The 26,105-nt window shown below is 60.1% G+C and overlaps 5 protein-coding genes and 1 pseudogene across 12 annotated transcripts in view; 2 read left to right on the forward strand and 4 right to left on the reverse strand.

Annotated features, from left to right (window-relative positions):
- Nucleotides 1–3,797, reverse strand: part of arr3a (arrestin 3a, retinal (X-arrestin)) — a 5,105-nt gene extending 1,308 nt beyond the window's left edge. Inside the window, exons 1-10 of the mRNA XM_019891969.1 lie at nt 3,493–3,797; nt 2,347–2,379; nt 1,779–1,870; nt 1,669–1,713; nt 1,279–1,469; nt 1,125–1,184; nt 903–979; nt 700–835; nt 147–231; nt 3–67 (exon numbers count right to left, since the gene is read on the reverse strand). Of these exons, the coding sequence (XP_019747528.1) occupies nt 3–67; nt 147–231; nt 700–835; nt 903–979; nt 1,125–1,184; nt 1,279–1,469; nt 1,669–1,713; nt 1,779–1,870; nt 2,347–2,354 (759 nt within the window). The 5' untranslated portion in view covers nt 2,355–2,379; nt 3,493–3,797. The remainder of the gene's footprint in view (nt 1–2; nt 68–146; nt 232–699; nt 836–902; nt 980–1,124; nt 1,185–1,278; nt 1,470–1,668; nt 1,714–1,778; nt 1,871–2,346; nt 2,380–3,492) is intronic.
- LOC109528896 (ubiquitin domain-containing protein 2-like) overlaps nt 1–12,992 on the reverse strand; it is an 18,233-nt gene extending 5,241 nt beyond the window's left edge. Inside the window, exons 1-3 of the mRNA XM_019891962.1 lie at nt 12,890–12,992; nt 12,759–12,847; nt 9,079–9,082 (exon numbers count right to left, since the gene is read on the reverse strand). Coding sequence (XP_019747521.1) covers nt 9,079–9,082; nt 12,759–12,788 — 34 coding nt within the window. The 5' untranslated portion in view covers nt 12,789–12,847; nt 12,890–12,992. The remainder of the gene's footprint in view (nt 1–9,078; nt 9,083–12,758; nt 12,848–12,889) is intronic.
- On the forward strand, nt 4,684–12,677 carry LOC109528891 (guanine nucleotide exchange factor DBS-like). 2 transcript variants are annotated; one of them, XM_019891945.1, is made up of 25 exons: nt 4,684–4,935; nt 5,899–6,033; nt 6,102–6,200; nt 6,460–6,609; nt 6,670–6,797; nt 6,880–6,994; nt 7,096–7,215; nt 7,302–7,493; nt 7,600–7,782; nt 7,964–8,147; nt 8,508–8,596; nt 8,743–8,843; nt 8,908–8,974; nt 9,055–9,170; nt 9,238–9,307; nt 9,396–9,488; nt 10,144–10,236; nt 10,306–10,431; nt 10,970–11,182; nt 11,435–11,527; nt 11,596–11,665; nt 11,738–11,815; nt 11,950–12,059; nt 12,132–12,244; nt 12,571–12,677. In XM_019891945.1, the coding sequence occupies exons 1-25, from the start codon at nt 4,885–4,887 to the stop codon at nt 12,650–12,652; spliced, it is 2,871 nt and encodes a 956-aa protein (XP_019747504.1). In that variant the 5' UTR covers nt 4,684–4,884; the 3' UTR covers nt 12,653–12,677. The 2 variants fall into 2 exon arrangements, with proteins under 2 accessions (XP_019747504.1, XP_019747505.1); XM_019891946.1 differs by lacking the exon at nt 10,970–11,182.
- Nucleotides 12,993–17,022, reverse strand: LOC109528895 (coagulation factor VII-like; annotated as a pseudogene).
- A 1,523-nt stretch (nt 17,023–18,545) lies between these two features.
- Nucleotides 18,546–22,003, forward strand: LOC109528898 (fibroblast growth factor 13-like). The gene is made up of 6 exons (XM_019891965.1): nt 18,546–19,118; nt 19,185–19,530; nt 19,750–19,860; nt 20,508–20,611; nt 20,826–21,024; nt 21,527–22,003. Exons 1-6 carry the CDS (start codon nt 19,065–19,067, stop codon nt 21,661–21,663), a joined length of 951 nt encoding a protein of 316 aa, XP_019747524.1. The 5' UTR covers nt 18,546–19,064; the 3' UTR covers nt 21,664–22,003.
- Nucleotides 22,004–22,434: 431 nt separating this feature from the next.
- Nucleotides 22,435–26,105, reverse strand: part of LOC109528892 (actin filament-associated protein 1-like 1) — a 13,628-nt gene continuing 9,957 nt past the window's right edge. For 2 of the 7 annotated variants that reach the window (XM_019891947.1, XM_019891948.1), the window contains 5 exons: nt 25,687–25,801; nt 24,876–25,046; nt 24,617–24,777; nt 23,995–24,134; nt 23,520–23,800 (listed from right to left, as the gene is read on the reverse strand). In XM_019891947.1, the coding sequence (XP_019747506.1) occupies nt 23,596–23,800; nt 23,995–24,134; nt 24,617–24,777; nt 24,876–25,046; nt 25,687–25,801 (792 nt within the window). In that variant the 3' untranslated portion in view covers nt 23,520–23,595. Of the gene's footprint in view, nt 23,322–23,519; nt 23,801–23,994; nt 24,135–24,616; nt 24,778–24,875; nt 25,047–25,686; nt 25,802–26,105 lie in introns of those variants that run through there. The other 5 variants (XM_019891954.1, XM_019891952.1, XM_019891951.1 and 2 more) reach the window with 4 other exon arrangements.

A 26,105-nucleotide genomic window follows, 5' to 3' on the forward strand; every position in this document is an offset into this window, starting at 1 on the left:
TCCTTGGAAAAGACGCACTTGGTGTACTTGTCGGCCGAGTAGAGGACGATGTCGGTGGTTTGGTCGACTGCGAGGCGGAAAGAACTCCGGTGAGCCGGCGCCGGCCGGGACGGGCGGGGCGGGGCGGGGCGCGGCGGCGCACTCACCCGACACCTGAATCTTCTTGACCGTTTTGTTGCTCTCGTTGTTGATTTTGACTTTGATGGGGATGGCCTCGCCGTGGAAGTAGAGCTGCAGTCCAGAGGGGAAAACGCTGCAAAAAGCCTTTCTCAGCCTTTTTCATGTTGACAAAAACTCACACCATTTTTTCCCCCTATCAAAGCAACTTTTTTTTTTTTTTTTTATGCATACAACTTGCATCCATCCATTTCCAACCCCAAAGAGGGTCACGGGGAGTAGCTGGAGCCCATCCCAGCTGACTTTGGGGGAAGGCAGACGACACCCTGAACTGGTCGCCAGAGCACATTGAGAGACAAACGACCATTCACACCCACGCGCACACCGTCACTGAGTGGGACCCGATCCCACGCTGCCCACAACCAACTTCGACGAGTGTACCGGTAATCCATCGGCGATTTGGTCAATTTGCTTTGGAAAAAAATAAAAAGACTAAAAGACAGCTTTGTGTGTGTGCGGCGCACGGGCCACGCGGGCGGCTGAAAGGCCGCGGCCGCTGCTGTTACGGCGTCGGCGCATTACGTCTTTCTCCATGGAGACCTCCAGGTGGACGGGCTTGTCCGACATCATGAAGCTCTTGCAGATTTCCGCTTTGGGCCCGGCGCCCACCTGGGACGGCGCGTACTGGATTTTGCGGATGATGAGGCGCGCCGTGTCCCTGCCGGGGACACGTCCGGCGTCACGGCGAGCGGGGGGGGCGGCAAACAAGCGCGCGCTCAACTCACTTCTTGACGATCTTCTCGTCCGGGTCGCACTTCTCGTGGGCCAGGTAGGTCTTCACCTCAAAGTCGACGCCGCAGGCCTGAAACGCGCACACTCGCTTTCTTTTTTTTGCCCTCTTTGTTCCTTCTTTCCTTGGCAAAGCCAATATTCATGGTTGCCCCCCCACCCCCTTTTGCGCTCAGTTCTTTTAACGGTGTCGTGCATTGCGTCGTGGCGTGGCGTACCTTCCCCTTGTCATCAGGGCCCGGTTGCAGGGAAACGGAACACGGCAGGTTGTTGGGAATCTGCGTGTGGACGGCGAGCCACATGTTGCTTGTTAGCAGCGAGCGGCACGGGCGGGACGAGCGCGCGTCGTGCGCCGGCAGTACAGTACGGTACTTCAAAGGTGAAGGGGCGGGCGTCGTCGCCGGCCTTCTTGAGGAGCGTGTCGTGCATTTCGCCCAGCGCCGGCTTGTGGTCGTCCGGGAAGATCTGCAGCTGCTGGATCCAGATGTCCTTGCGGAAGCACAAGCCCATCACGTCCAGGTCGTCGCTGCCGTAGCGGAAGGCGCACGCCAGCTGGACAAACACTGGCGGCCGGCCGGCCGCGGGCGCGAGAGCGTTAGCCGACGACGGTGTTAGCGCGTTCGCTGTATTTGAATATGGCCGTCTTGGTGTGTTCCATTGGCCGCGTGTTAGCGTCTCGCCATGTTTGAATGTTAGCATGCGCCGTGTAAGGATGCGAACGTGCCGGCACGTCGGCGCGGGGCGGAGAGCGGGTCACTTCACCTTTTCTGTCTCCGAAGTCCGTCGGGTCCAACTTGACAACGCCATCTGCGAGACATTTTTGGTCAGTCCTCCCCAATTCGGGCGCCCGATCCACGCGCGGATGCGCTTACCCAGTTTTTCCACATCGTTGACGTCGTCCACGTAGTCTCGCTTGCCCAGGTAGAGCGTGAGGCCGCCGTTGCCGCTGGTCTTCTTGAAAACTCTGCACGAGGCAACCAACCAAAGAGGGAGCAAAACGGTCAAGCGCTTTCCGGGGGCAGACCTCAACGGCCGTCGGACGAGGCAAGGAAAGAGGATGTCGGCGGCCGGTGAGCGGACGAGCGGACGAGCGCTCTCCGGCCGACTGCGGCCTCGACTTCGATGGCATCTCGGGCCGGCGTCTCAGCGTTCGGGTCGCGGCGAGCGTTCCGCTCGTTGGCAAGGGAGTGACGGCCGCCGCTTCCTTCAATGAGCTAGCTCATGAGCCAAAAGACGCCAAATGGGGGGGAGCCCCCAAGCCGGCCCAATGGTGGCTGGCTTGGGGAGCTCCTTCAAAACGGAGCCGCGGGAGCTCGCTCTGCTCTCCTCGGGAAAAGCCTTTTCAAGTCTGCTTTCACATCAAATGGGCGACTCGTTTGATTTTTGGGACTACGTGAGCGCGCGCGCGCGTCCTTCTTTGTGTTGGCACTTGTCACTTACTTTGCCATGTCTGCGAGCCTTCTGGAAGCGATTCTGAGGAAGACAAGGAGAGCGCATTTTAATCCGGTGGAAGCGGATCGTCGGCAAAGACGGCGTCCGTCTCGGCCGGGGTTAATCCCGGCCGACGGGATTAGGGCGGCGTGATCGATGATGAGGACGCCGCCACTATTCCCGGAGCGCTAAGTGGATCTCTTGGGAATTAATGGCGGGCTAAATCCCCAGCTGACAACCTCCGGAAGGACCATCGACGGGATCCGGCCTTCCGCCGCAGAGAAAAAGCACCGCGGCAAAGTCGCCAACCGCTACTTTGCGCTTGATCCGACCGATCAATTGATGGATCAAAGCGAGATTGCGACCCATCCGCATGCTCGGCCACCGACGATCGATTCGTCATTTATGAGATCGCCCGCGAGTTGTGGACCGATCAGCCGGACGGCCCAAAACTCTTTTCAACACGCGGCGTCTCCTTCGTCCGCGCGCGTGACGACTCGTAAGCCATCGCTCGCTTCGTACGAGGTGACGCGACGCCTTTCAGGTCGACACCTTGCTCAAACAGATCACGAGCGACGGCGCGCCGCCGAACGGGGGCCGACGGGCAAACGGGGGCCGAGAGGCCGACCGGACTTTAGACGCTCCAAATATCGGGAACGCAAAGCGATCGCGTCTGCCGCCATCATGTTCGTCGTCATCGCTCATCGCAAGTACCGACAAAGCTGCCTGTTTTTAGAGAACCGCAAAACAAGAAATACCCAAACATTCATCAAGTGGGAACATATTGCTGAGTTCCGCGCAAAACGGGGCGGGACCTCCCCCAAAATGGTTCCTTTGCACGACATGAGAAAGTCATGAAAACATTCGAAAGAGCCGAGCCGAGCGCAGCGGCCGCCGCCGACCCTCGAACGGCAAAACTTCCAATTGGATTGGAAACAAGTTGGGGGTTTCAACAGCCCCCAGCAAAAAACAATCTCGACCAAGCGGGCCGATGAAGCCTCAGTGGCGCCATGCCCTGGTTTTGAGCGGTTGGGCCGACGGCCAAAGAGCGGACCCCCCCCCTCCCCACCAGCTTCCCCTTCAGGTGGCCAAAGCGGACGCGCCGAGCACCGCCGGGCCATGTGGCATGCGTGCGAGCGAAGGGGCGGGCCTTACCTGCGCCGGCCGAGCGATGTTGAGCGCCCCGGCAGGCGCCGGGGCCCTTTTATAGCGGCCGCGGACCGGGAGGGGGGCGGATCAGGGATGTTTGGCGTCGGGGCTTAGCCGTGGCAAAATCCAATCAGGCTTTTGGAGCACAAAAGAGTTGAAAATAACCCGCTGGACTTCAGCCCGTCATCTTGTTGCCTCGCTTGGAGCTGCCGCCAATTTCGGCATCCAAAAGGATCCCAACGTTTCCGAGCGCGTGCTCAACACACCGTTTTGCTTTTCTTTCGTGCCTCTTGCCCCAAAGGGGACACGTTTTCTCATGGTTTTTGGTCAACCTTCTTTTTCAATCTTTGAGGCCCTTCCATCGTGTCTGCATGCCAGGACTGTAGTCTTACCCCCCCAAAAGAAAAACAGTGGCTTGGGCGGACACAAAACGAAGAAAACGGCTTGTTGCCAAAACGTTTGTTGTTGTTTTGGTGGGCTGGATCAAGTCGGGCCAGCTCCATTCGCGGAAATGTTTGTGTGACGGGCCAAATCAAGGCCAGCTGCTATTTGGGGCTCGTCACGGATCAACGCGGACATTCTCGGAGCTCCTAAATCTGGCTTGCGCGTGCACCCGCCGCGACGCTAAGCCCTTTCTTCCCAGAGGCTCTCGGGAACGTGCCGGGGACGAAAGGCCGGGCGTCCCCATCCCGGGAGCGCACTGGATTCTCGTTGCTCTCGCTGGCCGCGTCTCTCGACGGGAGGGCGACCGCCACCCTGGCAGCTCAAACGGTCCTCAGGCAGGATTCAACCCAAGTTGAAACACAAAACGTCACACACGATAAAGCAAGCGGGGCGAAGCGATGGTCTGTTTCTATCCCTTGCCATATCCTCTCCTCTCTTAGCCGGCGCGTCGACTTCCGCCCCTCCCCCCTTCCGCGTGCTGTCACAAAATGTTGGAAGTCAACTTCCGTTTGACTTCCAACATTTTGTTTGCCATTTCGCTCGCTCATCGGGGACGAGAGTCGCCTCCCGGTCTTCCTCTTTGAAAATAAAAGCTGTGCCGATCTCAACTCCAGAGCGAGGCAACGTCGCCATCTACTGGTCTCTGTCTGTCATGACGGCGGCTTCCTAAGCTGACGTTAGTGAGGCGAGAGAGAGGCAGCGCCATCTAGCGGATGAGTGCACCTCGCATCTTTTGACGACCGTGTCAGGTGACATCCCGGTGACGTCAACCGTGACATCAGGTGTCCGCGGTCTGGCCCGTCCCTGCCGCAGCGCCCCCCACCCTCGGACACCGCAGGGAGGAAGGCTCCGCGCACGTGCGCCCAACACGAGCCCGCTTGGCGGTTCTTTCTCGTCGCGTCTCGCTGCGGACTTGCCCGCTTCCGGAGAGCGCAACTGAAGCGAGCGGCGCCGATGGCCGAGTCCGAGCCGCAGCGGGGCTTCCCGCGTCTACGCCGAGCCGCGGTAAGCTCCGGCGAAAGGGAGGGAGAAAAAAAAAAAAAAAAAAAACCGAAGACACACACGCATGCGTGTCACCTTGGAAAAGTGCGTGCGGTGGTGCGCCGCAAGACCGCGGACTGAGTCACGTGACGTGGCCCCGTTTGGGTGGGAAGGAGTGTGGCGTCGCGACACGCTGAATGCGGCCACTTGGACGCCGGAGAACTTCAAATAGCTTCGGCCTTTCCAAAGTCAACATGGAAGGCTTTTGGAAGACAAAAGCCTCCATTCCGATTCTTGTTGCGTTTGCGCAATTGGAAGTCAGCGGCAGCGTGAAGGCGGTCGTTTTATTTTGGCGCCGCCACTCGCCGTGGAGCGAAAGTGACGTGGGAGTGGTGGGCGGGCTCAGAGAAATAACGTCACCAACGTCACGGCTCCCCATTTTGGCGAGCTTCAGACCGCCCGCCGCCCAGCCGCGCTTCCCTGACTCCTGGCCGGGACTTTGTGGACTTTTTGGCCACATTCCATCGCGTCGCTCTTCCACCGAGCAACGCCGCTCCTTCATTCCCGTGAGCCAAAGCTTCGGACCCCCCCCAAATCCCCCGCGCGCTTTTCTTTCTTCTTCGTCGGCGCCTTCTGGTCGGTCGAGCGTCGGACTCCGGGCTCTTATCTGATTGTGTGCACCACACCGCCCCCAAGCGGTCAAGACGTGCAGAGCGGCAAAGGAGAGCAAAGCGCGCGTGACGCGACCGACTGGCCGGGCGGGCAGTCCATCCACGATGAAGACTCGCGGATGAAAAAAAAGAAAGAAAGAAATCTCTCTATGCGATATCGTGAGTTATTTATTTCACGTTTGTTTTATTTAACTTGCCTTTGTCGGCTGCCTTTGACTGCGTCATTAGCATGTTAAAGCAAATTGCTTTTGGGCGTGTTTCACATGTGATGACTGGAAATCTGTTGCCATGACAACTTGTGCTCCCCCCCCCCCAGACTTCGTTTCCCGGCAACCTGCACTTGGTGTTGGTCCTCCACCCCTCCGCCTTGCTAAGCTCCGCCCCCAGCCCGTCGTCCAGCACCGACCTGGGGTTCCGCTTTAGCCAGGATGACTTCCTGTTGAAGATGCCGGTAACGGAAGTCGCGATTTTGGGTCAGGTGTTTTTCATGTAACGCAGAGGCACGCGGCGTGTTCTCAGGTGCTGATGCTGGGCGACCTGCTTCGCTACATCGACAACAACCGGCCGACATCAGACGCGTGCGGCGGCGCCCCGAGCGACTGGATCGTCCTGCGCTCGGTAAACAAACTCACATCGGCGCGTTAGCGTTCAGAAACCAATTTGGATCGGCTCGGCTCTTCGGGCGACATTCATCGGCTCGGCGCTCATCCGCGGTTGTTGGCGCGGCGCGACGAGAGGCGCAGCCTACGTTACTGGACATTGTCGTGTATGCATTTGTGTGTTTGTTCATGGGCTATATTTCTGCGTGTGTGTGTGTGTGTGTGATGGGTGACCGATATGCGTGCACGCGCATGGATGCGGCCCAATGTGTGCGCAGGCCATCGAGACCTTTGCGGTGACGGTGAAGGAGGTGGCTCACCTCCTGCAAGCCTTCGGCTCGGAGTTGTCGGACGGCGAACTCCCGGACGAAGCCGACGCCGTCGACTTCCTGCTACGCTCGCACACGCAACGCTACCGACGCATGAAGGTGCGCGGCGCGTCTCGCGGCCTTGAGCGGCCTTTGTTCTTCTTCTTGTTGTCGTCGTAGGACGACGTCGCTGGGGTGCTGAAGGAAGGACGCCTCCTGCTGGACAACCTGCAAACGCTCCAGACCTCCAAGAAGGACGCCGCGGAGGACCAGGACGACGTCCAGTCAGACTTGGACACCGTTCAAAGGTCAGCGCGGTCACCTGACGACAAACATCAAGCAAGGTGAAGTCCGATCTGCGCCCCGTCGTCTTTTTGTGCGCGTGGGCAGGCTGCTGTCTCAGCTGCGTGACATGGAGGAGGCCTTTGACGGCTTCTTCGAGAAACACCACCTGAAGGTGCAGCAGTACCAGCAGCTGCTGCTTTATGAGCGCAACTTCCAGCAGGTGCCCGCGTGCGCCACGCCCCGAAACACACACACACACACACACACACACACACACACACACACACGCCCCCGCGGTACAACCCGTGCATGCGTGCACAGATGGAGGAGGAGCTGGAGAAGATGTCAGGCGAGGAGAAGGCCATCCCCGCCGCGGGCAACACGCTGCCGCACACCGAGCAACTCATCGGAGAGCTCGGCGCTCTGGAGCAACGCGCGCAGGTCCGGCATGCCCGCGCAATACGTGCCGCGCAATACGCGCCGCGCTTGCGCGCGCCCTCACACCCGATTTGTGCGCGCACCTTCAGGAGGTGACGTCCCGCGCTCAGGTTCTGACGTTACGGGGCCACCAACTGGCCGCCCGCCATCATTACGCCCTGGCGCTCATCATGCAGCGCTGCAACGAGTTGCGTCATCGCTGCGACGTGATCAGCGGCGGCCTGCGCGGCAAGCGCGCGTCGCTAACGCGAGCGAGGGACCTGCTGGAGCGGCTGGACCGGGTGAGTCACTGTGTCGTGAGTTTGGGTCGTGTGTGCGGCGCGCGTTGGGTTTGCTTTTTTTCTTGCATCCCATGCATGACGTGCGTATGCGCGTGCGAGCTCGCAGGCTCTGCGTTGGTGCGACGAGGGCGCCTACCTGCTGGCCAGTCAGATGGTGGATCGCTTCCAGAGCAGGGAAGGCGCTCAGGAGGCCCTGCGGTGCCTGCTGGAGCACCAAGAGAGGGCGCCGGAGAGCAAAGGGGACGTCCTCAGTCTGGAGTTGGAGGCCATTCTCACGCCGCAGCTGCAGGTAGCGGCCCCGAGCGGCCCTCCTTGCTCAGTGCAATATGGGGCGGGGTGGCCGGGGTTCGGTCGCCCCCTCCCACACACACACACACACACACACACACACATTTCGATGAGGCCATCATTGTCAAGGATGGCTCACGAAGCGACGCCTCCTCTGACGCCGCTCACGTGACCTCGGCCAGGGTCAGATCGCGGCGGCGACGGACAAGCTGGCATCCATGCGGGCCATGATCCGCAACCGCGAGGGCTGTCTTCGGAAGATGGCCGACGCGCGGGTCCGACCCGTCCAGCCCGTGGCGCCGCGACCCGAAGCCGAACCCGCGCGGCCGCACGGAGCCAAGGCGCCGCTCTTCTCGCCCAAGCACGGTAGGTCAAGGCCGACGCGGCGCCGCCCCCCCCGGCCGCAGTTCAAACCAAACGATTCCCAACCCGCTCTGACTCTGGTTGCGCTTCTCCGACCGGGTCCGGGTGTGGGCTTGGCGTTCTGGTCCGGCCGCCCTTTTGGGTCGGAGTCTGGCTGGGGTTCGGGCTCCCGAGTTGCATCTGCTTGGAGGCGTGGCCCCAAATCGAAATCTGCATCGGTTTCTCATTTGGACCGCGGATGTGAATCTTGTTCTTCGGTGTCACTCCGAACCCGGTTCTCCTTCCGATTCTGTTCTGGATCCGCTTCGGCATCCGGATCAGAATGCTGGCGTCATCCCGGATCTGGTTCCGTTCTGTCTTCAGGGGTGGACTTCAACCTTCTCAACTCCAGGTTCTCCTTCGATCTGCTTCCGGGAAAGAGAAGCCCCAGGAGGACCGGCGACCAACCCGAGGTGGGTGCGTGCGAGCGACTCCAGATCAGGGGCCGTCGACGGCGACGCCACGAACGTTGGGCCGCCGCCGCCGAGTGTTCGCGCGGCGCGGACAAGCGATGGAAAGGCTCACCACCGTGGCGACGGGGTTGTTTTTGCGGCGGCAGATCCACGTGATGCACGACTACCGAGGCAACCGCAGCTCTCTGTATGGCCCCGCCCCCGACAGCGACTCCGGGGCGGAGGAAGGGGCGGAGCAAGTGACGAGGTGCGTAGGCGGCTCACAGGCGGCGGCGGCGGCGTCTTGATTTGCTTTGCCTTGAACTGCGCAGTCGCATCATGAAGGAGCTCATCTCCACCGAGAAGCTTTACGTGGAGCAGCTCCTCGCCGTTCTTCTGGTGAGCGCTCGGCAGGCGGCCGCGGCGCCGTCAACGGCCGCTTTCGCCGCGGCCGTTGACGGCGCCGCGTGTCCGTTCAGGGCTACCGGGCCGAGATGGAGGACCCGTCTGCGCGGGATCTTCTGCCGGCGCTTCTCCGCGGTCACGAGGACGTCCTTTTTGGCAACATGCCGCAGATCTACCAGTTCCACAGCAGGTACCTTCGACGGGACGGCGGCCCCCTTCGCCGCCGGACGCCCCCTCAAGGCGTCTTCTGCTTCCAGAACTTTCCTGCGGGACCTGCAGGGCTGCCTGGACACTCCGGAGCGGGTCGGCCAGTGTTTCCTGCAGTGGGTGAGGACCGCTCGCTCCGTGCCCCCCCCCCCTGAAAAAGAAACAAACAAACAAACATCTTGACATGCTTGTGCTTGTGCGCGTGTAGAAGGAGAAGTTCCAGCTGTACGAGCATTACTGCCAGAACAAGCCTCACTCTGAGTCGTTATGGAACCAGTGCTCGGACTCGGCCTTCTTCCAGGTGTGTCAGTGTGTGTGTGTGTGTGTGTGTGTGTGGGGGGGGGGGGCAGCTGTGTACTTTGTACTTTGGAGTGGGTGTTTGTTTTCCTGCGTCTGAATGAACACAATGTGCATTCTGTGATTGTTTGTGTTTTACGTTCCGCGTGCAATTTTTGGGCGGCCTTGTAAAAATCCCACGTATGATCCGCGCCCCTCCCAATCGACCGGAAAAATTGACTTTTTTTCCCCCCTCTCTGTGGTCCGCTGCCCCGATTTGCCGCTTTCCATTCCCATCCTCTGCTCACATTTGCGCTGGCGCCTTTTTTGACACGTGCGAGAGGAAGCCAGATGGTTGAAATGGACCGACTCGATCGGAACGCTCACGTGCTCTTTCACCGACAGATTTCGATACGATGGGCGGATCGCACAGTTTGTGTTGTTGAGTTTTGCCGCCCAGGGCTCGGAAAGAGCGCGCCGAGCGAAAGGAGCGGCCGGGAAAAGGTGGCGGTCATTAGCAAAGCGAAAAGGCCGGGAGGGTGATCGCGTCGGGCCGTTTGTGTCGTCGCGATTTGGGCTGACGCGCGGGATTTTACGGCCGCGGTTTTTCGTCGTCACGTACGTCCCGGAGGTGATTACGGGCAAGCGCGTGAAGCCGCCGCACTGTGTCTTGGACGCAGGAGTGCCAGAGGAAGCTGGAGCACAAGCTCTCTCTGGACTCGTACCTCCTGAAGCCCATCCAGCGCCTCGCCAAGTATCAGCTCATCCTCAAGGTTGCCGTCGCACGCGCGCTCGCGCGCGCATCGCCGACAAGGCGCCTCATCACACGGCCGTGCCCGCAGGAGCTCCTCAAGCACTGCGACGAGCCGCGGTACCGCGCGCAACTGCAGGAGGCGCTGGACTGCATGCTGGACCTGCTCAAGTCCGTCAACGACTCCATGCACCAGATCGCCATCGTCGGATATCAGGTAGCCGTCGAGCGGGGCCGGGGTCAAAGGTCAAGCAAACGTCCCCCCCGTGGTGCCGGTCACACCTCATGGGGACGATGTCACGAAAGGAGAACCAATCGCGTCGAATCAAGAGCTGTCGATCGGATGCCATCCGTAGCCGCCGATCCCATTTTATCAGCGTCTAGAGCAGCTGTCAATCAAACGTCACGAGGAGAAAAAAAAAAAAAAAATGAAACCTTCGGCCAATCCGACATCCGGAGGCTCCCCCGACTTACGGCTCCATCCCTTCCCGTGCGCTGAATTCTCTTCATTTCCACAAGGGTCCATCGAACGCGGCGAGACGTCCCGAATGGCCCAAATGTGCCAGTGTTTGCCGTCATTGCGGGTGGAAGCCACACGGTGGCAGCAAAGCATTTCGGTCCGTGGCTTCCCAGGGGGGGTGGAGGGGGCAAAGCAATCTTCCGTATAAGACGCGCGGAAGGGAGGCTCGCTTCCCCCAAGGAACGAGGGCGACGTGAGCGCCCACGCGCTGTCGTGTGGCCGGCTGGCTCGGCAGGGCGAGCTGGGCCCGCTGGGCCGCGTGCTTCTGCAGGGCGGCTTCAGCGTGTGGAGCAGCCACAAGAGGGCGCCGGCGGCACGCATGCGCGAGATGGCCCGCTTCAAAGGCGCCCGGCGCCACGTCTTCCTCTACGAGCGGGCGCTGGTGTGCTGCAAGCGCCGCGACGACCGCGGCCGCTCGCCCGTCTACAGCTTCAAGTCCTGCCTCGGGGTACGTACGGCGCAGAAAACCCGCGCCCGGCCGTCGGGGCCCCGCCCATTCGTCGGCCCGCTCGTGGGTTCCGTTTTGACATGACACAAGACCAAAAGGACGAAATTCAAAGAAAAAAACAAATCCTGGATTTTCGCAGTCCCTTGGTTGTCCCCGTCCCACGTCATCGGCCGACGAATCGGTCACGGGAATCCTCTTGCGACAAAATGGGCGACGGCGCCCCGCAAATCCGCGCATGGCTTCTCTGCGCAGATGAGTTCGGTGAGCCTGGCGGAAAACGTCAAAGGAGACGCCAAGAAGTTTGAACTGTGCCACCGAGAAACCCAGGAGGTCTACGTCCTGCAGGTGCCCCTCTCGCACCGCACGCTCCACCGATGGGACGTTCAAGTGACGCTTTGACAACGTCCGCGCAGGCTCCCAGCGTGGAGGTGAAGGCGGCGTGGCTCGCGGAGATCCAAAAGATCATCGGCCGACCGCGCCAAGGTGACGCGTCTCGGCCATTCTTCGTCAGCCTCTTTGGATTCGCGGCGTGCTGACGCGCTCGCCGTTTGATAGACTCCAGCCCCGCCCACCCCACCGGATGGGAGGAGTCGGCGAACACCGGCGACCCCGCAGCGCGCCCGTCCCCGAGCGGTGAGTACGCGCGGCCCACATGAGCGCTCGTGTCCAGACGCCCTCGAATGCAACGCCCGCACGCACGCCGCTGACTTCCTGGGCATCGAATCCTCACCTCCCGGCCTCACGTTTCCATCTTTCCTTTGCGGCAGCGGCGCCCTCCTCGGACATCGGCGACGGCCCGGAGGACTGGGGCGCCGCCGACGCCTCCAACGTGTCCGATTCGGACGACGCGGGGGAAGGGGAGCGGCCCGCGTCACTGGTGGGTGGTGGAGACGCCGGCCCCCCCGTTCGCTATCTTTGCCGTCCGGCCAACCCGCCGCTCTCGTTTCAGGAGGCGGGTCGCTACCGAATCCTGGCGGCCGGCTGCTCGGCGAGCGGCGACGGCATCGCCTTCGCGCGCGGCGACGTCATCCGGCCGCTGCGCCGCGACGACGACGGAAAGTGGTCAGTGGCTTGTTACGCCCGCTCGGGCCGCGGAGCGCGCGTCCAAACTCGGTCCCCGAGGGCCGCTCGTCCCGCCCGTCTTCCGTCCATCGCCCGATACAAACGATCGGGGCGGTGATCGGAGCTCGCCGATGAGCTGCTCGTCTGAATCGGGTGTGTTGAAGCGGGCGCAGATGCAGAACGGGCAGGACGGCGGCCCTCGACGACCGGGGCTGGACATGCCTGCGCTCGTCCTTGTTGCGCGCGCGCGTGCGTCTCTGCGTGACCCTACGTGTCTCTTTTGTGGGTCCGCGCGTGTCCCGGACGCGCCCGCGCGCCGGCATCAGGCTGGTGCGCAACGAGAGCCGGGACCAAGAGGGGCGCGTCCCGCCCTCGGACCTGCATCGGATTCTGGGGGAGACGCGCTGAGAGGCGCTCGGAGCGGAGACGTCACCTTGCTCGCCGTCGCAGCTTCTCTACGCATCGCCACTTCCTCCTTCGTCATCACCGGCATTAGCTCGCCACGTGCCGAAGCGCTCGGCCTCCGAGCCTCCACGTAGGACATTCAAGCAAACGTGGAATGTCGCCGTCGAAGCGCGTCACAAGTGCCTTACATGCGAGGAGCGGCCGGGGGCGCCCGGTCGGCCTCGGCGCCCCGCGGCGCTTTGCCGGCGTTTCTGATGCCCGTCTTGCCATTTTCACTCCATTTGGCGCTCGCTTCGAAAGCACTCGGTCGATCCCGCGAGGACTCACGCAATAAAAGCACTGGCACAGCCGACTCGGTCTTTATTGCGGATGAGCCGACGGGGGCAGAAGAGCGGGAAGCGGGCGCTCGTAGGAGAAGGCGGCGGCCGGAGAGTCGAGACGAGGACGCGCCGGCCCGTCGCTCAGCGGTACGTGCGCACGCCGGTGGTGTTGCTGATCCAGGCGTAGTAGCGCGAGACGCGCGTGTAGACGCCGTACTTGCCGGCGGCGGCGCAGCCCTCGCCCCAGCTGATCACGCCGGTGAGGAACCAGACGTCGTGGCGGCGGGTGACGTGCGGGCCGCCGCTGTCCCCCTGGCAGGCGTCCTCCTTGCGGTCGCGGAAGCCGGCGCAGAACATGAAGGGGGTGATGCGGGCGCGGCTGCTGGCCTTGCAGACGGCGCGCTCCACGAAGGGGACCACTCGGTGAAGGCGGCGGGCCCCAGGCAGACGGGCCGGCGCCGCGGCGACAGCTCCGCCGCCGCCGCCAGCTTGAGCAGCGCCACGTCGTGGTTGAAGCGCGACTTGTGGAACTTGTACGACTTGTGGACCACCTCCTCGGCCACCTCGTGGTCCCGCTCCGAGCCCTCGGGCCGACTCACGTTGTGCTCGCCTGCCGGCCAGACCGCAGCGCCGTCATTCCGCGCGCCGCCGACACCCCTCAATTTTTCAACTGGTTTTCTCCTCTCGAACGCCGCCCTTCTTCAAAGTGCCAGCAGGACGCGCCGTTACTCGGCGACTTTGGAATTTGCCGCCCTGGCAACCGAAGCGGTTCCTGCTGCCAATTTGAGCCGCGGGCTTCTCGAATACGCGCGCGGGCCCGCTCGTGGCATATCCCCAAAGGCCAAACGTTGCCGTGGCCCGCAAGTGGCTGTCACAGACCCGCTCGGGGCGTTTCGGTCGGCCCGTCGGGGTCTCACCCAGTCGCACGAAGAAGGTGGTTCCCGCCATCCGGGCCTCCACGACGCAGTGCGCCGCCGTGATCACCCAGAGCTCGCTGAGCAGCGAGCCGCCGCAGAAGGGTTTCGGCGCCGACTCCGTCCGCCTGGCCGAGTGCGAGATCAGCGCCGCCTGCGGAAGCGCCGCGGTCAGGGGGGGCCGGCTGCTTGGGGTGGGGGGGGGGCGCACCATACCTGCCAGGGAAAGTCTCCCGCTTTGGCCTCGTAGCCCCCCACAATCCGCTGGTCGCTGTTCTCCTTCGCCGTGATGGTGGGCAGTGTGGGGAAGAAGGAGCGATATGAGGGCGGCGGCGGCGGCGGCGGCTCGCCGGCCCTCCTCGCCGAGCGACGCCTGAGCCGAGACCCCGCAGAGATATTGTGGCCGCGCTCGGGTTCCTCCTCGTATTCGTAGTCCAACCACTCGTCCGGGATGACGTCGGCGTCGGGCTCGCCGTCGGTCCCGTTTGACGAACGCGGCGTCAGGGCGGATGCGGCGCCCGTCCCGCCGCAGCTGAACTTGCCTGCGCGCACACCCGAATGCTTCCTGACACCTCCAGTCGCGCGCGGAGATGTTGGAGGGCGCGCGCTGCGTCCGAGTTTCACCTGTGGCCTCGCAAGAGGCAAGGTCGTCTGCCAGTTTGTACCCCAATGCGCAGCTGCATTGCACCGCGTTGGACTTCATGGTGCAGAAGTGAGCGCAGCCGCCATTGTTGACCGAACACTGCTTGGAGACCTCTGGCGGGGGGAACACAAATGGACAAATCTCGCGCGGAGCGCCGACCCAAGCTTTCTTTCCGCGGTCCGAGCCGCGCGCGCTTCGGTAGGGGCGCCAACGGAGGCGGCTCGCCTCATTCCCTCGAAATCCACCGCAGGAGAGCTGAGCCGTCGACTCGGCTCAAGCGGACTCGCCACAGTCTGCGCAGGAGACGGACGCGCGCAAACTCCAAGAAACTCGCAGGTGACGTCGCCGGAGACCGCCGCCTTCCATCCCCGCGCCCGCACGTCGGCGGAGGGCGCGATCCGTCGGCGGGCGTCTCCGCCCGCGCCGTGACTCCCGGCCACCAAATTGCCAGGCGCGCTCGGGGCGGGGGTCCCAAGTGTGCGTGTTTGTTTGTTTGTTTGCGGGCGGCGCTCACCGATCTCGCAGTTCTTTCCGGTGAAGCTGCTGTTACACCAGCACACGTACGAATCGACGCCATCCTCACAGTCGGCGCCATTCTGGCAGGGGGGCGGCTTGCATTGGTCGCCGTCTGTCGCAAACACACGCAAGCATGTTAACAAGCGAACCAATAGGCACGCAAACAGCCAAAATGAGCCAAAACGCGCTTTCGTCCGCATTCTCGTCATGCGTGAGGAAGAGCGGGAAAGCGAAGCCAAAGGAGAGACTCGAGAAACCGATCGCAACGACGAGCCGCGGGCGAGCGAGCCCGGCCGGACGCACGCGTTCGCGGAGCGGCGAGGCAAGGCAAGGGGACGGCGTCTTACCGACGTAGCCGGCCCAGAACTGCATCTGAAAGGACAAAAGTTGCCTTGGTGAGACATCCCCGCGACAGACGAGAGACCGCGGCGCTCGCACGGCTCCACCGTCGCCGAGCCTCGAACGGCAAAACGCGGCTGGACGACGACCCCGGAAGACAAAGCGACGACGACGCCGCGCGACGTGTGACGCTTTCGCGATGGGCGGGGCTTACGTTCCAGACTCGTGGACCACCTCCTCGGCCACCTCGTGGTCCCGCTCCGAGCCCTCGAGAGACTTTTTAAAAAAAAATCCACAGAATGCAGTGACTAAGACAAAAAAAAAAAAAAAAAAAGCTTCTCTACGTCTACTGTCATTCGGAAATGCCCTTTTGATGTTGAATCTAAATCAAAGAAGCGAACGCATCCCGTGACGAAAAACTCCAAAGGCTCACCGTGGCCCAAATGATGCGCCTCGGAAAATGAACCAACCGAGCGCCGTTGCCGCTCCGTCGGCGTCCCGCAAGCGTTCCGGTTCTTCACCTTTCAAATGGGAACCGTCTCAAAACTCCGGCGTGCGTCGCCATCAAGTGCTCAACGTTTGAATGACGCACAATATCGCCGCGCGTCAGACCAAAACCGCGTTACTCACCTGCGGTGCGGGGAGGGGGCGGGAGGGCAATCCGCAAAATAGCAGGAGGGCGGACCCGATTTCCTCGACATGATCACGTGACGCCGATGACACAAAGTTCTTCTCATCGAACGCGCTGACGACACGCGAATCGACGGAGGGCGTTCCACGCGAGCGGGCTCACCGTTTTGGTTTCGTCCTCGAAGATCTCGCGGGCCTCCTCGAAGTCGCACGTTTCCTCCCGGCACTCCCGCTCCAGGTTGCCGGCCCACATCTCCTCGAAGGGGCCGGCGTTGAAGCGCCGTTGGCGCCGCAGCACTTGGGAGGCCGCCCGCCGCGGCAGCCGCACGTCGCCTGCCCGGGGCAAACAAAACACACGCCGGACGTCGAGCGTTTGGGCCGGCCCTTTTTTCTCCCCGAGCAACCGAATGCGTTTGGAATTGCGCTTTCTCGGAGCGTTTCGTCAACGTGGAACGCGATCGCTTTGGAACGCAAAGAAAAAGGAAAAGTTGTTCCGTCAACTGGGACGGACGGGCGAAAGACGTCGGGAACAATCGCGATTCGTTGCATTCGAAAGAGGCTCCTGCCGTCCAAAGAAATCTTTTGTTTTCACGCGAAGGCCGCAGGTCGCCAAAGGTCGCCGTCAACTCTGAGCTACATCGTGTCGGCCCGCCCCCGTCGCCGTCCCGTCACTCACGCGCGTTTCCCTCAAAGTCGTCGGCGGCGGCCTGGACTCCGATTGTCAGCAGCAGCAGCAGCAACCCCAACCGCACGGACGCCATCTTCAATGTGCGCTGCTGCGAGCCAAAGTACACCGACGCGCTCACGCAATGTTTACTCCGCGTGTACGTTCGGGTCAGTGTCCGCAGTCAAAAAGCGGACGCGCGTCGCTCCGCTTCACCCTGAAAGCGTTGATGTCAGCGCGCGCACACACGCTGGCCAATGTTTGAAAATGAAGGCGCGACGACAATCGCGCTGCACACGCATGACGACGACTCGTCGCTGATGACGCGCCCGACGGACGGCGTGGCGTTCTTTACGCATTGACCCCGATACACTCCGCCTCGACGATGCAGAACGTGACCGCGAGCGATCGCACCGTCGCGATGACACGCGGTAGCTCTGACTTTCAAAATGGCCGCCGACTCCCGAGCTCTTCGGCGGAGACGGCGATGTCGCATCCGACAGCGCCTTGTACGACGGAAAGTTTCTTACGTGTTGTCAAAGTTGCCGACAAAGTGACACCCGGTGCCCGTCTTGCTCCACGTGTTCCGTACCACATGAATGTTAGCTAGCTTCAGAACGTGACGCGCCACATGTGCAAAGATCGGACGTTTTATGCCTTCTGTGAGGTACGTTTCATGCCGCATGTTTCCGGTGTCCCGTACGCATGCTGGAAGATACGGGCGGGCGCACGATGCACGGCGTCCAACGACAACATTGGCCTTTGGCTCTCGACTTTCTTCTGACGGTTGAGCGTCGCGCGGTTTGAAAGTTCAACTTGCTGAGTGGGCGTCTTCCTTCGCTGCAACTTTTGCTTTCTTGCTTCAGCACTTTCGAGACGCGCGCGCGCTTGTGTATGTGTGTGTGTGTTTTAACAGCAAGTCGGGTCACAGGATAATGGACGTCGACTTCAGTGTGGCCGATATGTAATTTGTGCTATTATGGGGGCCATGCAGGAAACACCATTAACTGTGTGTGTGTGTGTGTGTGTGTGTGTATTGATGTGTGCACATTCATGTTTGGATTGTGTACAAAACTGTGTGTGTGTGTGTGTGTGTGTGTGTGTGCATATACAGTATATATACACACACACACACACACACACAATATCTCTGTCTAATTTTCCCTTCGCAGCTCCAGAGTAACATTCCAATTTCTGTGTTGCCCTCCAACTCCGTTGAGCGTTTTGGTCCTTGGGGCGGGCGTAGGGCGTTGCCCTTGCCTGCTGGGGGCGCCGTTGAAAATGAGCCGGCGCGAAAGGCAGGCCAGGCACAAAAGAGCGGCAGGTGGGATTCGAGATTTGGGAAGCGTCCCGCCTCCGCCCCGGCAATGAAAGATTGATGAAGTCCTAATGGCCTCTAATGTCCTCTAACGATCGGCCGGGCGGGCCTAATGGATTCGGAGCCCCGGAGAGAACGGAGCGCTCTCGTAACTTTGCCCCTCGGTCGTCGGGAAGTTGCCAAACGCCAGGAGGAGCGCAGACGCTCCGGAGCTCCGCGGGCGCACCATGACTTTCCCTCTTCGCAGATCCACCTCAGGTAGGGCGGGCGACGGGAGGGAAAGGACGGGATATTTGGGGTTGGGGGGGCAGCACTGAGCTCTCCCGGAATTCCGAAGCCTTTGAAGGTTGACAATGACGAGATCTGCGCTCGTTCCCGTTCGTATGTCTCATGATACGTTAGCGTCAAGCGAGTGCCATTGATGCTTTTCTTTCCGGCACGTTGGGACGGTGAACGTTTTCGGGGATGCTACCTCTGACTTTGTTTCGTCTTTGGCGTCGCTCCGCCTCACGCCGGCGCCAACTCCGCGTTGCACTTGCTCGAGTCGCGATCCGAGCCGAATGCGGTCCCGTGAGCCGGCCGGAGGCAAACCGGATTGGGAGCAGCGCCCTCTGGTGGACGCCATCAGGTACGAGTCAGATGACGAACCAAGAGTGGAAAACTGACGAGAACGGGAAACGGATATGTGTGTGTGTGTGTGTGTGTGTGTGTGTGTGTTAGGCTGTGCCAGAGTGCGTGTATTTTTCTTGCAGCACCTCTGCACCAAAACAGCAGCACGGCACCTCCCGTTCACATGGAACACACACACACACACACACACACACACACACACACACACACACACACACACACACACAGCTGCAACCTTCTCCATCTTCATCGCTTGGTCTCCTCCGTGCCTTTTTTTTTTGGTTCTTTTTTTATGAATGCCGCTTCGTTTCATTGACAAACAGAAGGACTGGGAGGGGCGAGGAGCGGCTGTGTGTGTGTGCATGGGGGTGGGTTCACTGCAGCTGCGCAAAATCTTCATCTCTCACACACACACATACGAAAACTTGCTCACTCACAGAGATGGGCGCGCGCTCGTTCGCGTACACACCCACCCATCAATCGAGTAAAAAACTCGTGCGCGCGCACACCCAGACACACACGCGCGCTCCGTGACAACGCGCACCTTCGGAGGTCGTCCAGGCTGAGAGGCGTCGCCGAGGCGAGGGGGGGGGTGAGAGGAGCCATGCGCGGGGGTCGTCGGGGGTCCTTCGCAGATTGGCGAAGCGCGCCAATGGACTCGAAGACGCGCGCCGACGCATCGCGGCGGTGAACGCCTCACCCCCCCTCCCCCCCCACGACATGTCGCGCGCGGCGGCCATCGCCAGCTCGCTGATGCGCCAGAAGCGGCAAGCGCGGGAACGCGAGAAGGCGAGCGCGTGCCTCGGCGGCGACGCCGCCAACGACGGCGCCGACGGCAAACTGAACGTGTTCGCGCGCGTCAACTTGTTTGGCGCCCGCAAGAAGAGGAAGCGGAGGAGGCCGCCAGGTGAGCTCCGTCCTCCTGATCGTGATCGGCATCTCAACTTTGATTGGCCGCCGGCGAAGTACGCCCGCTGCTCCGCTTCCGGGTTCCCCTCCGCGGCTGCGGCACTTCCCGTCCGTTCGCGTGTCCCGACATTAAACGGCGAGCTGCAGTCTGGCGATTGTTGACCGGGATGCCGATGGTCATTTTTTCTGTTTTTTGGTGGTGGTGGGGGGTGAACAGAGCCGCAGCTGAAGGGCATCGTGACGCGACTGGCCAGTCGGCAGGGCTTCCAGCTGCAGCTTCAGCCCGACGGCACCATCGACGGAACCAAAGAAGACGACGCCGCCTACGGTCAGCGCGCGCACACGCCGCACCAAGCAAAGTCTCGTCGTCCTCACAGACTCACTTAACGCCGCGGGCAAAAGCTCTTTGCGACGCATGCGGACGATGACGTTGCCGACTTGTCCGAGTGCCAGAGTATCGGGGTGACGACTGGCCAGAGGACGTCGACAATGTTTGCCTCGAGTCTCGGTGGCTGGTATCGGCGGCCTCCGCCGGTACCCGACGCCTCCAAATCAGGCCGGTATCGTGCCAATAACGACACCTGTTTTCGCTCCTCGCCCATCCCTCCTTCCAAGTGCACTAGGAAGACCGCTAGGTCCAACGAGTAGACACGCGTGGCGCCCCACGGGCACCCTATAGCACCACTCGTCCCGTAAGCAGCAGTCGTCCGACTCGTAAACCAAACTTGTGCAGAAACGTAGTCGGGGGAAACACTTTGACTGGTAAAACGCAATCGTGTCTGCTAGTGCGCTGAACTGTCCTACTCGTCGGGTCAAAGAAGGTGCGACGACATGCTACTCAATGCTCCATGTAAATATTTAAAAAAAGACTCAAGCAGCCTTATGGAAAGTCACAAAAAAATGCGACGTACACGCTCACAAATGTGTGTGTGTGTGTGTGTGTGTGTGTGTGTGTGTGTGTGTGTGCGCCAACAGCTGTGTTCAATCTGATCCCCGTGGGACTTCGTGTGGTCGCCATCCAGGGCGTCCAAACCAAACTGTACTTGGCCATGAACTGCGAGGGCTTCCTCTACACCTCTGTATGTACACACACACACACACACACACACACACGCACACACACCTGCACTCGCATCCACTCTCGCCGCCATTTTCCCCCGGCAACCGCACCAGCGCCCCGGGCATCCACTCGGTATTCCGGGGAGTAGCCGGTCGCCACGGAGACGCGGGAATGATGAAAAGTGAAAGGTGGGCCCCGCCCCCCGCCTGACGACTCCGCCCTCCCGCGCGCAGGAACACTTCACGGCTGAGTGCAAGTTCAAGGAGTCGGTGTTCGAGAACTACTACGTGACCTACTCGTCCATGCTGTACCGGCAGCAGGCGTCGGGCCGCTCGTGGTACCTGGGCCTCAACAAGGAGGGCGCCGTCATGAAGGGCAACCACGTCAAGAAGAACAAGGCGGCCGCGCACTTCATTCCCAAACCGCTCAAAGGTAAGGCGCCGCCGGGTAGCGCTTCGTCCGTTTCCAATCTTAAAACGTTCTCTGTGACAGACCCCACGCATGAAGAGGAGAAAAAAAACAAACAAAAAAAAAAAGCTTTTGAAAGGTGTATCATCCAAGCCAAAGACGCACTGCGCTCCAAAAATCCATCTTGGATTCCTTGTCAGCCATCTTGCATCGCGGATGATACGACCACCTTTGCACGTAACGGTCATCAGACAACGCAAACGTCGCTGGGATTTTTCTCCCATTCGCTTTCTGACCATCTTCGGGGGCCCAAATTTTGTCCCATTTTTTTCAAACTCCGGCCTGGGTTTTGTACAGCTGAAAATAGTCAATAGAGAGGAGAAAAAAAAAAAATAAGGAAAATCTGTGAGCGTCCAGAATGGAATCATTGGATCGACATCATGAAATCCTACGAAAGATTTTGATTCACTGCTGCTTGTTCACCGCTTTTGTCTGTCTGTGTGTGTGTGTGTGTGTGTGCGCGCAGTGGCCATGTACAGAGAGCCGTCCCTTCACGACCTGACGGAGTTGTCGCGCTCAAGCAGCGGCACGCCGACCAAAAGTCGCAGCGCTTCGGCTCTGCTCAACGGAGGGAAGTCGGCGAGCAACGACGACCTGTCCTAGCCCACCCGACTCTCACACAACCACACACATGCATCTACATCCTCTGTTCTTGTGTTTACCGTGCCCCATCTTGCCGGCGAGAAACTATGTTGAAGTCAGTTGAGGAGCTTCGTTTCCACAAAAAGTCGCGCCGCGCTGGCAACGAGACAGCTTTTATGGACGAGTCGCTCTTTTTGTGCGCATCACGCACCATCCTGGTGCCGAGGAACGACGGCAAAGTCATTCGAGGTGTGAATTTGGCTGACATCCGCAGGCAATCAGAAACCTTTTGGAAAGGGGAGGGGGGCGATTCGCCACTTTTGGGGTGTGAGCGCCCACCGATTGTTCGTTTTTTTTTTGCACTGAGTTGAGGAGCCAATTCAGACAAAAGTAGCGCTTGGCCACCATCTTGAAGAATCTCTCCCCAACTACAAACCAATAACTGGCAGATTTTTTTTTTTTGGGGGGGGGGGGGTTTTTTTGTATCCATGTCTTCCATGATTTTGTGTTTTTTGGCTCATCTTGTGGCATCTTGGTGCCAAGCAGCCGTCGAAGCGAGTTGAGGAGCTTCATTGGGAGAAATCTATCCGGACAACAACGGAGGGGGAGCCACCCCCGAGACAGCCACACGCAGGCGCGGAATGACAATCGGCCCACAGACGGAAGGTGCGACCAAAGAGGAACGCGGGCCATCGCTAGGAAACAGGCGGCCATGTTTCGGCGCAGCCGGCACTGGCCACATTGGGAGCCGCCGGCAAGGTGTGGCGCGCGCGTGCGCTGACCGACCACAAAGATGGCCGCCCCGCCGGTCGCCAGACAATTCGTGGCAAACCGCAACATTTCACCTTTCCGCCGCCAAACTGGCAAATGAACGGAGACGTTTGGCAAAGTCGGCCCCCCGGCGCCGCAAGGCCAGCGTCAAAGCGTTCATTGGGGACGCCTTGAGAACCGCATTTCACGAAGTTCCAAAATCCCCGGACACAAATCAACCAATTGCAACCATTCCAACATCGATTTGTTCAGCGGCCACACGTCTGCGACCGTTTTCTCCAGATCGCTGACTTTTTGGGCCTTGCGACTTTTTGGGTGATTGGACCGCCTCATTCCGCGTTTGGCAAGCGCTGCAAACGCTTCATCATTCTGCCCGCATGAATGGAGACATTGGACAGACTTCAATCATCGCGTATTTCCAAATACGGCAAATCTTGGAACACATCTCCCCTTTCAAAAAAAAAAAAAAAAAAAAAAAAGAGAGAAATCGTGAGCAACCGCTTTGCAGTGTCACAGCGTTGCTTCCAAAGACAGCGCCAAGCGTTTCTCCACATTCCAAGAATTGGCGGCTTTTGTGACATTTTCCCCAACTAGGCGGAGTCATCGTTCCGCCTTTCTCAACCCAATCAAAGCATTCCGAGTCCAAAGCGTTCAGCTCACTCAGGACATTTGCGCTCTCCGTCCGCGCTCACTCTTTCGATATTTAGCCGTGTCGGCGTTGTAACCGGGCACCATTTGTATTTGCCGTCCCATCGCCCCGCGGCGGCTTTTTTCTTCCGTTTCGACAAAGTCGACGGCCCGGGAGTCCCTTCGGCGCTCGGCCCCAACTCCTCCGCCGACGGCATCGTCGAGTTCTTGTTTGTCGCTTTCCGAGCTTGTTCCCGCTGGTGGCCGCCGCCGCCGCCGGTCTTGCCGCGTGAGACGCGAGTGGTCGAAGCGGGACCCTTGTGACGGACAGGGAGCCGCGGACTGTATTTCACATGCGCTGAATAAAACGTCAACAAGTTGCCGCTCGCGCGCATTTTGAACAGCGCGATACACGGGAGGTACACGCGGCACGCCGGGCGGCGGCGGCGCCGCTCCTCACTCAAAGAAAGAGGACAAAGTGGGCGTCGACTCGGCCTTTTTAGTTTGATTCCATAAAGTGCAGCAGCAGCATAACATCGTCATCGTCGCAATAATTTAGGCATTCAAGTCGCCCGATCGGAAGCCAGGGGGCGCCGCCGCTTGGTCGTCCTTCCCGCACTTTGCAAACGAGGTCCGGGCGGGAGGAGGGGCGGGGCCTTTCCTCACCTGCGGGCGTCGGCGTCGAAGGACACGGCGTCGGCCCGCGGCCCTCCGCCGTCCCACGCGGGCATCTTCACGTGCGCGTCTTGGACTCCCACTCCTGCAAAAGGGCAGCGGTGGCGAGGAGTCCCGTACAAAGGCTTCGCGACGGCACCCCGGCAGACCGTTCGGGCGACGGCGGCTTGATGAGCAGTATTGATTTTTCGAAAGCGCTTTCCAAGTTTATGGCTCGATACTTTGGCAATCAGGAGCATGAAGGCAAGCGAGCAAGAAGGCCGCCATCCATCCGCTCACCTTGGCCTTTTGCATGACGTTCCCCTTGGAGGAGGCGTCCAGAGACGGCAGGCGCTTGCGGAGTTCTGAAGCCGAGTTGACGGGAACGGCGCCGCCGCGGTCGGACACGTCACGCGCCTTGCTGCCGCACACCTGCACACACGCGCGCATCTTAGCGCTGTCATCGCCACAATTTGCCTGACAACGAATTGGGGCGGGGGTCATCATCACTTTGGATTTTTCATTCCAGGTTTTTTTTTTTTTTGGGGGGGGGGTCTCATTCCGTCAGCTTGAATTGGCAGCTTTGTTCGTTTCCTCATTTTCCCAAAATGCTTTGTTTTACTTTCGATGTTATAGTTTTGGCATTAGGGCTTTTTTTCTTTTTTTTTTTTTAAGCATACGGACTATTACTTGCATGATGAAAAAAGTCTGAAAAGGTATCGTGCAAGAAGTAAACGACAAATCCCAAATGACTGTTGGACCTTCCTTCTTCTGTATATTTGTCAAAAGCCCAGGTACGAAATGAATGGACAAAAGGTCGAATTTAGTTTGAGTCACTTCGCATATTTTCAACAGCACTCTCATTTTTAGTGGAGCGCGATTGAGAAAGCGCGATATCAATCCCCCCCCCCCCCTTCGCTACCTGGGTGGCACTGGCGGGCGGGGCCACGATGGCGCCCCTGGCCAATGACTTGTTGAGGTTTTCTTTGACCCGGGTCAGCTGGAGCTCAAGCTCCACCCGCTCCTCCTCCTTCTGCCTGCACAGCGCCTCCAGTTGGACAAGACGGCGCTCGGCGGCGGCGTCTGCGCGCGCACAAACGGATACAACGCACAGAAATAGATGCAGATAACGCGCGCTGACCGAAGGCCACTTTTTGGACACGGACACGCACGCTACTCACCTGCGACGCGACCGTCCTTCGATTCCTTCAAGTTTTTCCTGTCGGCGCGCAGGGCGTGAAGGTCGCGCCTGAGGGCGTCCTTCTGCCTCTCCAGCTCCGCCTGCTGCGTCACGTATCTCCTGGCGTCGTCCTCGGCGCGCAGTTTCCCGTAGCGGGCGTACTGGTTGACGTCTGGAAGGCAAAACGTGGCCCCTGAGCAACGGTCAATGAGCGCCAACGAGCGCTTGGACGACTCAAAGTCAAGGTTTCCGCTAATGAGCTGCTCTTTCATTTCCTGGGGAGCTGACTTCTAAGATTGGCTCAACAAGCCGCCTCTTTGAAGAGAATTGCCTCCAATTCCTTTTTTGGCACGAGTTCTCGAGACGTAACCGAGGAAGAGGAGGAGGAGGAGGAGGAGGGAGCAAGCGAGATCAGATACGGCAAACGCAGATGCATTTGGGGGAAAAAAAAAAACAAAAACAACCCATAAAGAGATGCCAGCGACTACTCGTGAGGCAACATGAGTAGCCAGCGGGTCTGCTCGAAAAAGAGCTCACCGGTGACAAGAAGAATTAAGAATGTAACTTTTGTTTTTTGTTCTTTTCAAAGTGAAGACGAGAACTCCTTTGGCGGCACGGCGTTCGACTGGTTAGCACATCCGCCTCCGCTTTGAGAAAAAAAAAGGTCCTATTTTTGCTCACGGTTATCAGAGCGTCAGAACCGATGGCCATCATTGGGGTCGTCACGAATGAGACTCCTCCAGCATTCCTGAGAAGCGGGCGGGCGGGTCACTCACACGTGACCAATGACCAATGAGGGATCGTTTACTCACTGGAGGCGTGTCTCTTAATGGCGGCCTGCTGCTCGGTGCGATCCGAGTCCCTGCTGGAGAAGGAGGCGCGGCGCCTGGGCGAGGCGCTTCTGGCCGCGGGGCCGCCGCCGTCGTCCTGCGGTGACACGTGACGCCGTTATGGCAGCCGAAAACCAGTCGCCATCTTTGCGAGAACAAAGGCGCCTCTCGTTGGGAGAGCGACTGAGGAGAATGAAGTGCGGCGGAGCGCGATTCATGAGCGGGACAGCAAAAAACAGACACCTGCCCCCCCCCCCCCAACCCCCCCCCCAAAGCTGCCTCCCGAATCTCACTCACCTCCTGAAGGTCAGTCCCCGGTGAGTTATCTGCCATTTTGCTGAGTCCACCAAACAGCGGAGCGTCACGACCTGGCCAGCCACTGACGTCCTGAAACAAAACGA

The sequence above is a fragment of the Hippocampus comes genome, unplaced genomic scaffold, assembly GCF_001891065.2.
Source record: "Hippocampus comes isolate QL1 unplaced genomic scaffold, H_comes_QL1_v1.1 scaffold676, whole genome shotgun sequence".
In the NCBI taxonomy this organism is placed as follows: Eukaryota; Metazoa; Chordata; class Actinopteri; order Syngnathiformes; family Syngnathidae; genus Hippocampus; species Hippocampus comes.

Coding starts and splice junctions, on each gene's coding strand:
- LOC109528891 (XM_019891945.1), top strand. CDS start 4,885: ATGGCCGAGTCCGAGCCGCAGCGGGGCTTCCCGCGTCTACGCCGAGCC. Junction 7,494..7,599: donor TGCTGGAGCGGCTGGACCGG/GTGAGTCACTGT, acceptor GCGAGCTCGCAG/GCTCTGCGTTGGTGCGACGA. Junction 9,308..9,395: donor GCCAGTGTTTCCTGCAGTGG/GTGAGGACCGCT, acceptor GTGCGCGTGTAG/AAGGAGAAGTTCCAGCTGTA.
- LOC109528898 (XM_019891965.1), top strand. CDS start 19,065: ATGGGCGCGCGCTCGTTCGCGTACACACCCACCCATCAATCGAGTAAA. Junction 19,119..19,184: donor ATCAATCGAGTAAAAAACTC/GTGCGCGCGCAC, acceptor GAGGTCGTCCAG/GCTGAGAGGCGTCGCCGAGG. Junction 21,025..21,526: donor CATTCCCAAACCGCTCAAAG/GTAAGGCGCCGC, acceptor GTGTGCGCGCAG/TGGCCATGTACAGAGAGCCG.